General features: G+C 43.2%; 1 protein-coding gene across 2 annotated transcripts in view; it reads right to left on the bottom strand.

Annotated features, from left to right (window-relative positions):
• Nucleotides 1–3,392: 3,392 nt before the first annotated feature.
• LOC147124116 (homer protein homolog 1-like) overlaps nucleotides 3,393–13,023 on the bottom strand; it is a 147,856-nt gene continuing 138,225 nt past the window's right edge. For both annotated transcript variants that reach the window (XM_085982175.1, XM_085982167.1), the window contains exon 9: nucleotides 3,393–7,035. In XM_085982175.1, the coding sequence (XP_085838301.1) occupies nucleotides 6,847–7,035 (189 nt within the window). In that variant the 3' untranslated portion in view covers nucleotides 3,393–6,846. The remainder of the gene's footprint in view (nucleotides 7,036–13,023) is intronic.

The following is a 13,023-nucleotide window of genomic DNA, read 5'->3' as shown; positions in this document are numbered from 1 at the left end:
TACTGAAGTCCATGTACACCACATCCACAGCATTTCCCTCATCCACCCCACTAGTCACCCCCTCGAAAAATTCGATCAGATTTGTTAGACATGATTTACCCTTAACAAAGCCATGCTGACTATCCCCGATTAATCCTTGCCTCTCCAAGTGGAGATTAATTTTGTCCCTCAGAATTTTTTCCAATAATTTCCCCACCACAGATGTTAGACTCACTGGCCTGTAATTCCCTGGTTTATCCCTGCTACCCTTCTTGAATAATGGTACTACGTTAGCTGTTCTCCAGTCCTCTGGTACATCCCCTGTGGCCAGAGAGGTTCTGAAAATTAGTGTCCGAGCCCCTGCAATCTCCTCCCTTGCCTCCCACAGCAGCCTGGGATACATCTCGTCCGGGCCTGGGGATTTATCCACTTTTTGGCCCGCTAAAACCGCTAGCACCTCCTCCCTCTCGATGCTAATATGTTCAAGTATGTCACAGTCCCCTTGCCCGATTTCTATGTCTGCATCGTCTTTCTCCATAGTGAACACAGATGCAAAAAATTCATTTAAAACCCCGCCTACATCCTCTGGCTCTACACACAGATTGCCACTTTGGTCCCTAATGGGCCCTACCCTTTCCCTGGTTATCCTCTTGCCCTTAATATACTTATAAAACATCTTAGGATTTTCCTTTATTTTGCTCGCCAGTGTTATTTCATGGCCCCTCCTCGCTCTCCTAATTTCTTTTTTAAGTACGCCCCTGCACTTTTTATACTCCTCTAGGGCTTCTTCTGTCTTTAGTCTTTTGTAACTGCCAAAAGCCCCCCTCTTATTTCTAATGCATTTTTGTATATCCCTTGTCATCCAAGGTTCCCTTTGCTTGTTGGTCCCACCCTTGACCTTTACAGGAACATGTTGGCGTTGTACTCTCTCTATTTCCCTTCTGAAAGTCTCCCACTGTTTTGATGTGGATTTTCCTATAAGCAGCTGCTCCCAGTCCACTTTGGCCAGATCCTGCCTTATCATATTAAAATCGGCCTTCCCCCAATTTAGAACCCTTATTTCCGGGCCGTCTTTGTCTTTTTCCATGACCACCTTAAATCTCACCGAATTATGGTCACTGTCGCCAAAATGCTCTCCTACTGACACTTCCACCACTTGCCCGGCTACATTCCCCAGAATTAGGTCCAGTACCGCCCCCTCTCTTGTAGGACTTTCTACATGTTGGCTCAAAAAGCTCTCCTGGATGCACTTTAAGAATTCTGCACCCTCTAAGCCTTTCACACTCTGACTGTCCCAATTTATATTGGGGAAGTTGAAATCCCCCACTATTATTACCCTATTATTTTCGCACTTCTCGGAGATTTGCCTACATATCTGTTCCTCTATCTCCCCCTGACTGTTTGGGGGCCTATAGTACACTCCCAGCAAAGTGCTTGCCCCCTTTTTGTTTTTAAGTTCTACCCATATGGCCTCATTAGAGGAACCCGCTAATATATCATCCCTCCTTACAGCAGTAATTGACTCCTTAATTAATATTGCAACACCCCCTCTCCTTTTACACCCCCCTCTGTCTCGCCTGAAGATTCTATACCCCGAAATATTGAGCTGCCAGTCCTGACCCTCCCTCAACCATGTCTCCGTGATAGCAACAATATCGTACTCCCATGTGTTCAACAACAACTTCAGTTCATCCACCTTATTTGCAAGACTCCTTGCATTAAAATAAATGCCTTCCAGCCCTGCCATATTCTCTTTTGCCTTCACATATTTGCTCTGCCTTCCCAGCTGACTTGTTTTTCCCTCTGTATTTGGCCGTAAATCACCCCCTACTATAGCTCCACTCTGTACCCCAACCCCCTGCCAAGTTAGTTTAAACCCTCCCCAGCAGTGCTAGCAAACCTCCCCACAAGGATATTGGTTCCCCCCTGGTTCAGGTGTAAACCGTCCGACTTGTACAAGTCCCACCTTTCCCAGAAGCAGACCCAGTGATCCAGGAAACTAAAGCCCTCCCCCTTGCACCATCCCTTTAGCCACGCATTCATCTGTTCTATCTTCCTATTCCTATACTTACTAGCACGTGGCACCGGGAGTAATCCAGAGATTACAACCTTTGAGGTCCTGCTCCTTAATCCTTCACCTAGCTCCCTAAATTCTTGCTGCAGGACCTCATCCCTCTTTTTACCTGTCGTTGGTACCAATGTGGACCACGACCACTGGCTGTTCTCCCTCCCCCTCCAGAATGCCCTGCAGCCGCTCAGTGACATCCTTGACCCTGTCAATCAATAGTATAACTTTACCCATTGGTAGATGTACAGTTGCATGTGAACAAGGCGTGAATAGGCTATGCTCAGCATGACTGAAGTGCATTTAGATTAGTGATTTGTAATGAAGAAAAGTATATAAACAAACTGAATTGTAACGGGAATTGGATTCGACCCAGGAGGATTGAGCTCAAGATCTGTAAACTTGAGAGAAATTGTTTTCCCAACTAAGCTTTCTTTGGTTGTAAGTGGTTTACCTTGTTTGAAGTATTAAACTTTGAGTAAGTGAAACCTTACTTATGAGCATATTATCTTACCGTCATTGATCTCATAACAACTACTAGAAGCTAACTTAGTTAACACCTTCCTCAACCGCTAACACCAGACGTTTATCTGGTCAATTATCTCACTATTGTTTGTGGGGCCTTACTGTATGCAAACTATCTGCTGTGTTTGCCTACATTACCAATCTCACTACTGTTTCATAATTAGGAACTGCCTATTTAAACTTTTCACACTATAATCACACCCTCCCACCAGTGGTGCCATTGCAGCACCCCCACTGTGGAAGGAGTAATTACAGTGTGACAAGTTTACATTGGCTGTTCCCATTATGAAAGTGGACTTAAGGAATTATAATGGAAAAGTCAACAGGAAGTGTATTTTTTGCAGAGTTTGTGCATTCAAAGTGATGACTGGAGATGGAACTTGAGACTTTTCCTACTCTGTATAGAGTTAGGAACACTGGATCAACATGCTGAACCATCAGGGGAGTGCCACTGCAAGAGGATTTTCATTTAAATTCAATTACTCATTGTTGATAAACAATTTAAAAAATACTTTAAAATGGGAGGCTATTTTTATAGAATTAATGTTACTGATGAGCACCTTGCAGGCAAATATGCAGAATATTTATCAACTATACCAAATTTTACAGGAATTAGAAAATGCAACTCATTGCCCCTGATCATCACTGGGTTTTTTTTTATTGAAAGCCTCACCAGGTTACTTGACCTCTAAGTGCCTTCAGAGGTGCTCCACAGTACTGAGATATTCATTGTGCTTGGTAGAGTTAGATTTTTCATCCTTCATTTTAAACTGACATCATAAATGAAAAATTATGTTTTAATATAAATTAACCAACGGCAATAGAAGTCTGCAATGCTGCAGTTTTTAATACAGTACAAACAGGTTCTTTTGGCACAAGGGCTTACATGGATTCTAAAATCATAAAATCCACCTTAAGACACACCATAAGAATATTACAGTATTGCAATAAATCAATGACTCCATATTTGGAAAGACATTCACATATAAAAAAGAATCACTGACAGTTTCTGTAAAAAGGACACTGGGTTTGTCAATTTTGGCACTGCTGTTGACCAGCCACATTTTTGAGAAACAATAGTTACACCTAAATAGTGGCATAACAACAGAATAGCCTAGAGCGTTGACCCACCATACTGTACATGCTCAGAACAGGACAGCTCTGTACTATACACTATTAGATTTGTGCTCACTTGTCAGCCAGAGCATGCAAACAACACCTGTCCTGTGCTGGAATAGGGGACTTGAAGCTGAAGATGTGAGTCAATAACCAAGTGCTTCTAAATCTCTGTCCTCTGATTCTGGTTAAGAGCCAACATGTAGAGTTGTCCAAGCATAATATCATTTAATTCAGAGCTTCAACATGCAACTGTAGCTACATTTGGTAACGTGATTAATAGGATGCTACCACAGTTTCAAATCAAAGATAATTCATGTGTCTTAAAATACTTTTAATTTCTCCTCCCTTCAAAAAATACGCCTACACTCCAGGAAGTTGCCTTGGACGGAACAAATTGATTTTTGTGGATCTATAAAAGCGCAGGCATGTCTGTAGTATTAATGCCACTCTTTTGATGGATGTTCTCAAAACACTTATGTAAAAGAGGAGGAAAGAAATACTTGTGTGGTTTAATTTAGACCAGACAGGTCAGCAAAAATAGACACAATCTTTAATTAGCCATCAATTTCAGCCACCACTGAGCAAGATTCTTTTCCTTTGAAATTAACAAATTAGAAAAGAAACTGGACTTTGCAGAATTAAAATTATTACATAGTTTACATCTCAAAACATCACCAAAACCCTTGTGGCATTACCTTTTGAAAACCAATTGAAACAGTCAGAATTCATATGTTCATTTATCAAGCAATATAATGTCCTAACAAAGTACAGAACATAAAGCTGCAGTTTCCCTTTCCTTTATCAAACCTCATTCAACTTGCTACACAAAATCGTTTAGTGCAGTCTAGCACAAAATTTTCCAAACTATAAACAGAGTAGCCTCTGTTTCACTAGCATGCAGTATTGGGTCAAGGCTCTATTATATTTCCTGATCCCAGTGTAACAATAAACTTTAAAAACATGAAAAACAGATCTGACCCCCATACTGAGTGAATGAGAGAGGACACAAATATCCAAAAGTCATTCGGGGCAGATGAATATTCTGTTGTCCCAGTTGAGGGCAAGTCTACATGTGACCGGCTGTATATAAAGCAATAGTACTTTTGCTGATCTGGGCACAAGGTTCATATTAGTATGCAGACCAGAAGCTGGCATTGTTCCCAACTGTTCTTTTTTTAATGAATGGGTGATCCAGAAGTGAGGACTTTCATGAATCTGTTGCAGGGTTCTTTATATCCAAAAAATCTTGGCGCTTCTCTCCCCAGTTCTTTACTCTTGCTGTAGGAGATTCGACTGCAGTGGAGTTATTTTTTTCATTTGAAGTTAGTGCTCATCTAGCAATAATCAAGCTCCAGTTAAGGACCAAATGTTCATTTCTGTTCTGACCAGAGCTACTGCTTCACTGAACTACACTAGACCATTATTGGGACTGAGAAAAAAATTGATTCTCAGAAATTACATTTTACATTGTTTTACTGCAGTGTCAGGAAGTCTGTACAATTGTCCTTTAAAACATTTCTTAAATAAACATTCATTTGTTAATTAAGTCATATATATCTCATCAGCAGGCTCGATCAAGGTCTATTCTAGACTACCATTCTAGCAGCAACTTCACATTTTGAAGGTTAAATTTTTGCTTCTGTTTACCAGCTTGGCTCTATGGTTCCTCAACTCAATCATTATATAGCCACTGTCATGGTTCCTTTTGCTGTTACAGACAATTTTCTAGAGACACCGCTTAAATAAACCATGCCAGTGTAGTCTCAACTAGTCTGCCACTTATTGCAACATTAGTCAACACTTCCAGTGGCTTACAGGTTGTGATAGAATGATAGGTACATATTCTCAGAGCTTGATAAACATTTAGAATGTAGCACTCCAAGACTACCATATTATTTTAGATTTATACAGTACACTGTAAACCACTGTTCACATCTTTTATAGATTTCTAACTTATAACCTGTTCCCCCTCCACTTATTTTTTGAAGTCAACTATTTGTTGGAGCCTTCAGTGAGTGAACATTCATAGACCTTTACAGCACCTATGCTGAAACAAGAGTTTCATTTTAAAAATGCACATTATTCTCCAAGATACAAGAAGCTTAATAAACCTTAACCAAAATGCACTGTTCTATTATGCCATGGTAAGTAACCAATTAACCATTATTTAGGTTTGCTTACACACCTATAAATTACTTAAATGCACAATAAAAATGATACTCTAAATAAAACACATCAATAAATTATACATATTTAAAATTATAGTGGCATTCAATTATTGCTGTATAGTACACATCTTAAAAACTGATGTCTGCCCAATATTACTTTTTTGGATTTTCATAAATTCACTTCTGGATGTGTGTATGGTGAGTGCATCAGCACTACTTTGGAAAACCACAATACATACGTTTTGTAAATAACAAGGTAACAGTTATATTAAACTTACTCTTTTATTAAATTTAAAGAGACATCATCCCTTTTATCAACCTGCACAGAGTGTATCTCAGAATCAAACTGTACACCACACTCAAGCATTTCTAAGCCTTCTTAAAGAACTATTTAGTGTTCTTAATAAATTGAAAAATCATTCTTATAAAGAATTTCTTTGGAGCCCATAAATAAATGCATCTATCAGTGCATCATTTTTCACTGTTATACTAATTTGACAGCAAAAATGAATGAAACTTGGTTAAGATGCAAACAGTATGTGGATGTTATCATTAACAGCCTTTACGTAACTGCATAGAGAAAGGGATACTGTCTCTTTGATTCAGTAAAATCCATTTGTTTGCAATTAAAAGGCTTCAATTATCATATCATAAACCTTTCCAAGTTGCCTAGAATACATTTTGATGCAGTCTCCTGAAATAATGGGAATTTAAAAAACGAAATGTACAAAATTCTTGACAATAGCAATCAAAGAGAAGAAATAATATGGGGAAATGTTCATTTACAATTAGGTTTTATGCACTTGCTCCTCCTTAAGTAATGGATATAAAACACTAAATAAAGAGTGCAAAGCATATCTTATGCCGATATAGAATGCTACAGGGAGCCTACAGTATTCCACAGCCTTCCACTGGGAAGAAAGGAAGATTTCAATCTGGCCTTTATATGTACTGTATTTGGATGACAATGCTGATGCAGAGGTTCTCGTTTTAGCTACCTTCTATTAACTTCGCCAAGTTATCTCGTAATTCTGTTAGTTCAAAAATTTTCCCATCTAGAATTTCTAGAAGTGTTTTTAAGTTATTGCGGAAGGCCCCTTGCTCATTCTGACTCTTCTCTAGACGTTGCTCAAAGTCTGCCAACTGCTCCACCAGGTCTCGATTGCGGGTTTCTACTTCCTATAGAAAGAAAAGATGAAGGAAGAGTTTAATTAAAGTATTCCATGGCGGGTCTATATTCTGAATATTAATAACTGCACATCTGAAAACAGACAATGAAATCAAAAAACCTGAAGGCTGAGAATTGAGAGATGATGGTCATATTTCTTTGTATTGATCAATCCAAATGAAAGTTGCATTATATACTTACTTTTTACTGTAGCCTGAAATGGTTCACTATTACAGTATAAAGAGAAGTCGAGGTCAATTACTGTACTAGGTATCCAACTTAGGTAGGCGAGATGTAAAGCAACACTAATGCCTTCATTCATATAGGAGCTACATATTTTTTTTGGCATATCCTGATCAGAGAACATATTGCCGCTACCAGCTTTCACACTGGTAGTTTCTGTAACTGGATTATACTAGCTGATTGGGTGGTTAGCCTTATGTAGTGGGAAGGTTTTAAGAATCCCATAAATCAATGACGGGGGTGGGGGTCACACAAACCCGCCGGTCGCAAGTACTTCAATGGATGTCAACCCAGAATTGAGCCAGAGCTCCGGTCTCCACTCGCCAGGGCTATCTGGAGCAGGGCTCAAATCCTACACCTACTAACTCAGAGGTGGGAAGGTATACTAATAATATCAAAACGGGATGGGTTAACTATGACTTAACAGGATTTTCCTCCTTAACATTGAAACATTCTTAAAATTAAGGTGGTCAGTGCAGACAATAGTCTTTAGTAAAAATGTGAAGATAATTCTATGTTGTCTTACTTATAGGGCTGGATTTTGCCAGTGTGGGCGGGTTGGGGCATGTCAGGTGGAAATCGTGTCAGGACCCCGACTCCTAAGTGATGTGTTGAAAAAGTGGGATTTTCCCCGAATTGGGAACCACTGGCCCAATGAGTCTTTTCATACAGAAATTCGCCTCCGATGACGTAATCAATGCTGTTGGATTTAAGGCCTGCAAGCAGCCTTGATTCTACTGGAGACTGGAAACACTTTGGACATTGTATGAAGGACTTAATTTACCGACCATGTCCACCAGCAAGCAAAAGTGTGCACCTCGCTTTGATGAGCCCTCCCTCCAAGCTCTGATGCAGGTAGCAACATCTAATAAGGAGGTGCTCTTCCCTTCCTCAGGGAGCAAAAAGCCACCACAACAGACTAAAGCTGTGTGGCTACAAGTGGCCCAGGAGGTCAATGCCATCTCTATGTGCCGCAGAACCTGGCTGCAGTGCAAGAAGAGGTTTCATGACCTTCTCCGCACAGGAAAAGTGAGTATGACTTTCTCATCGCCTCTCCTCACCAGCACTCTGCTTTGCCAACCTCTTCCTCCACATCCCACTTGACACGGACATCCCTGCACCCTTACCCATTCCCTCTCTCTCTCTATGGTCACATTCACTTAACTATTCGACCATGCAGCCCTCACACTCACTATTACTATGACGCAATGACAGCAACTTACAACAGACAGGGAGGGCCCTTTGTCTCCTTCTAAGCATCTATGCTATGGATTCTCTACACTCACTCCTTCATTCTCACTCAAACTCCACTTGTGTCCCTCATTGCAGGAAAAGAGAGCCCACAATAAGAGGGAAAGAGCGAGGACAGGAGGAGGGCCACCCTCAGTAGCCCAGCTCACCACCTCGGAGAAGGTGGCCCTGGAAATTGCCAGGATCGAGGAGGATTCCCAAGTGGGTGACGGACAGCAAGCTGGTGACAGAATAGTTTGGCATCTCTCTCATTGACATTGCATGAGTGACTGATAATGATTCTGATGCTCTAACAGATTGACTTATGATCATCTGCACAATTAAATGTGCATGCAACCTTTACCTCACATCTCTAACTCTTTCCTTTACTCCCCCACAGGGCCATCGAGAGCCCCCATCCCAACTGTCCAGGAGGAAGAGCCCGAGCTTCCCGACTCCTCAGAGGAAGCTGCAACCTTTGAGGGCGCTCCGTCAGCAGAATTAAGCGCACCCTGCACCAGCGCAGACACTTACACCTCGGAGGGACCTTCGGGACATAGAGTAGAGTTGTCAACTGGTGTATCACAGCTCACAAGTGAGCATCAGCAGATGGTGGAGACAGGGACAGCAGTGGAGAGTCCTCATCGCAGTGGAGAGAACGCTCCCAGCTCGGCTCCGCTGCATGTCGACCCTGTGCCTCCAGGTCCATCCAGAAGAAGAGCGGTGCTGGAACTCCAGGAACAGGTGCAGGAGTCTCTGGCAGGTTTGGTCTCCAGGGTCGCTGCGAGTGTGGAGCGAATGGAGGAGTCCATCGCTAACGTGAGCAGAGCCTTTGTGGAGGCGTTGGTGCATGAATGCATCACCACGGAAAGGATGGCAACCTCCTTGGAAAGGATGGCTACCTGCATGGTAAGGCTGGCTACCATAGAGGAGAGGATGGCTACGTCCATGGAGGAGCTTAGTTACCAGGGTATGGAAAACATGGTAATTGTTCAGAATAGACTGACATCTCTTGAGGAGCGATGGTCAGCTATTGAGCAAACAAACCAGACCTTCATGCAAGTCCTCTGGAGTAGGACTTCCAGTGCAGAAACAGGTCCTCATGGCCCCCCTGCAGTGCAGCAAGGTGCTGTCCAGCCACTTGCTAGCTCTGAAGTGGGGCTGACCCATGAGAGGGATGTTGGTGGCATATAAGGAAGTGGGGGCTCCTCTCCAAGCACTCACACGACCATGCCTCCGCAGAGCCCTCAGTCAGAGCCCCACCAGAGTCCCCACCCAGCTGAGATCAGCATCTCAACCCCTGCACAGCCGCAGGAGCAACAGACTGTTGCCGAGCCCTCACAGGTTCACAACCCCAGAGGACGCCCGCCAAAGGTGTCGAGACAGGAGCAGCAAAAAAGTGAGCAAGGGGCCTCCACATCTGCTGAAGCCACCGGGGAAGCACCACGTAGGAGCACGCGTAAGAGGAAGATAATGCACAAGTAGTCACAAGGGTAGTCACTTGAGTGTAATGTGTTTAATTTTGAAAAGCCATCAGTTGCTTGTCATAAAAAATTCTGATGGCAAACTGTTGCAGTTGTGGCGTGTGTCATTTCGCTAATGGGACTTCCACATTGAGGGCTTAGGCCGACTTGCAATTGTCAGTATGGTGGTCAGAGTGATAGGAATCTACAGGTTCTTGGCCATTGACGATGGTCTGATAAGAAGGTGTGAGGCAAAAGTGTTTGATTGTGCAGGCTAAGAAAATCTGGCCAAGATGAGTGCATCTCTAGCATCCCGGGCAGCAATGTGGTCACGCGCTGATGCCTTCTGGCCTGTGCAGCAGCTTGGCGCTCCTGTTGTTGCTGCTACTGTTGTTCATGGGTCTGCTGCTGCCACGGCTGGTCTTTGTCTGAATTGAATGTCCAGGAGGAAAGGAAATAAATGGTTCCCATGCTTCTGGTATATGCCTCAGTTGAGGAAGCGCTCAGTCAAGGTAGGGAAAGGGGTTTCCCAGGAGGTCACACTGGAGATGGGTGTCAGGCTCCAAACTTCCACAACACTGAGCATGCCTGCTAAAAGTTCCCCCAGACCTGAGACAAGAAAGTTCTGCCATCTGCAAATGATGATTGCTGAAAACTCCTTTTTAATGGTGGAGCTGCAGCTGTTAGTAAGCAGTCCACTTGTGAGGCTGCCAGGATTCACTGGAGTGTTCCAGAGGAGATGTGCAGGATGTGGGAAAAGTGGTAAAATCAGAAAGGCCTCTCAAAATGGGATTATAGAGGCACTTAACTGGTTAAGGGCCTATCCCACCTCTTGGAGGTGGGATGGAAACGGGGTCAGAAAACACGCATTTGGGAAAATTGCTCGGAGGCGGGATCAGGCCCGCCATTTTTTGTGATTTTACCACCTCACACGCCTCCAATCCCGCCTCCTCGAGCCTGGCAAAATTGAGCCCATAGAGTTAGAATAGATCTTGGCATTGACCCATGGAGTACTATCAACTTATTTGGTCATGTCTAGCCTGCCAGTTCATAATAAAGATGCACATTACATAACTCATAGTAATATTGGTTAGTAATGTTATCTTGGTTTTTACCACGACATAAAACGGTATAGATTTATTCACGTAATCTCCGAATGTCTCTCCTAATCTCTGCCATGCCTCTGTAACCAGAATTCACTGTGTCCATTTGTGTATGCATTTTGACTGCCACTCCAGACCAAAGCCCATTACTTCTACGATAGCAAAATACTGCGGATGCTGGAAATCCAAAACAACAACAGAAAATGCTGGAAAAACTCAGCAGGCCAGGCAACATCCGTGGAGAGAAAATAGTCAACGTTTCGAGTCAAACTCTTTGTCTTGACCAAGAGTTTGACTCGAAACGTTGACTATTTTCTCTCCACGGATGTTGCCTGGCCTGCTGAGTTTTTCCAGCATTTTCTGTTGTTATTTGCCCATTACTTCTATCTCCCTTTATTTTCCTCTTGGTCCCTCTCGGGTCCTTGTCTCTCGTCTTCTTTTCTTGTCAATCAATCATGTCACTTTACATTTTTCTCCTCTTGGGTCATTTACTCCCCCTAATCCCTACCCCAATCCATCACTAGTCTACTGCGTTCCTACTCACCATGTCGCTGCCCACGATTGAAACCTCATTGGATAAACCCACAGCTACCCTCTGTGCCTCTTTTGGCATTCTCTGAAGGGCCCATCAAGGCTCTCGTCGCTGCCTCCTTATGAGCTGCAACTCCAGTTGCCCCATCCTACTCTCTTGATCTTACTGTGGACGACTGGATGGACATTATGGCTTTGTCTGAAACTTGGCTTATGGGTGGCGATACTTTACACCTCACTGAAGCTTCCCCACCTGGCTATACCTTTCACCACCTGCCCCACCCAAACTGCTACAGTGGGAGCATGGTCCTATCACTAAATCACACCTTGCTTTCCCCCCCTACTCTTCTGGTACCTTCCTCTTCCTTTGAGTACCTTACCTTGTCCCTCTTATCTCACCTTTAAAATCTTTGTTGTCTACTACTCTCACCCAGTTTCTGCCCGATATATCTTCCCTCTTTTCCTCTATCAACCTGTGCACTGAGCAACATCTCATTCTCGAGGATTTCAATCTTTATCTCAATTCACCCTGACCTCTCTCTTCAGATTTCATTGCCCTCCTGTTCTCCCTATACCTCTTTCTCCATATAAACTCTATCTCGATTCACGGCCAGCCCCTTGACCTTGCCATCTCATGTGGTCTTGACCACAGACTTTTCTGACCACTTACTTGTATCTTTCATCACCCACATCCTATACCCCCTACCCTCTTTAAAACCCCCTTCTGTGTCTGCCTTGGGGAAAATAACTCTCCCCCAAATCACTTACAACTGCATTTTCAAACTGCCTAGTCTTTGGTTCTCCATTCATCACGATACACCTGCAACTGTTTATGTGATCAACTGCTCCCTCGCCTCCACCGTTGATGCCCCTGACCCCAGTGAAGCCATTAGTCTATCCTATCCTGGTAGTTTCCCCTCATTCGATCCCTCAAGTCCAAGAGGTGGAGACCTGAGCATTTCTCATGCCCCACTTTCCTCAGTGGGTAGCACCCTCGCCTCTGAGTCAGAAGATTGTGGGTTCAAATCCAACTCCAGAGACTTGAGCACAAAAATCTAGGCTGACAAAAATCAGTACTGAGGGAGTGCTGCACTGTCGGAGGTGCTGTGCTGGCTTTCAGAGGAGATGTTAATCCTGGGTGTCCTGGCCAATACTTATCCCTCAATCAACATCACTAAAACAGATTATCTGGTCATTATCACATTGCTGTTTGTGGGAGCTTGCTGTGCAGAGATTGGCTGCCGAGTTTCCTACATTACAACAGTGACTACACTTTAAAAAGTACTTTGTTGGCTGTAAAGTGCTTTGGGAAGTCAGGTGGTCATGAAAGCTGCTATATAAATGCAAGTCTTTCTTTCTTTTACCACCCAACACTCCAGGATTATCCTGGTAAGCAAAGATAATCCCCGACTTCTGTTGTTCAATACCA

Source organism: Somniosus microcephalus, chromosome 1, assembly GCF_052327205.1.
Source record: "Somniosus microcephalus isolate GS21.2 chromosome 1, FLI_Smic_1.0, whole genome shotgun sequence".
Lineage (NCBI taxonomy): Eukaryota > Metazoa > Chordata > Chondrichthyes > Squaliformes > Somniosidae > Somniosus > Somniosus microcephalus.
This window is presented reverse-complemented; position numbering and strand designations above follow the sequence as displayed.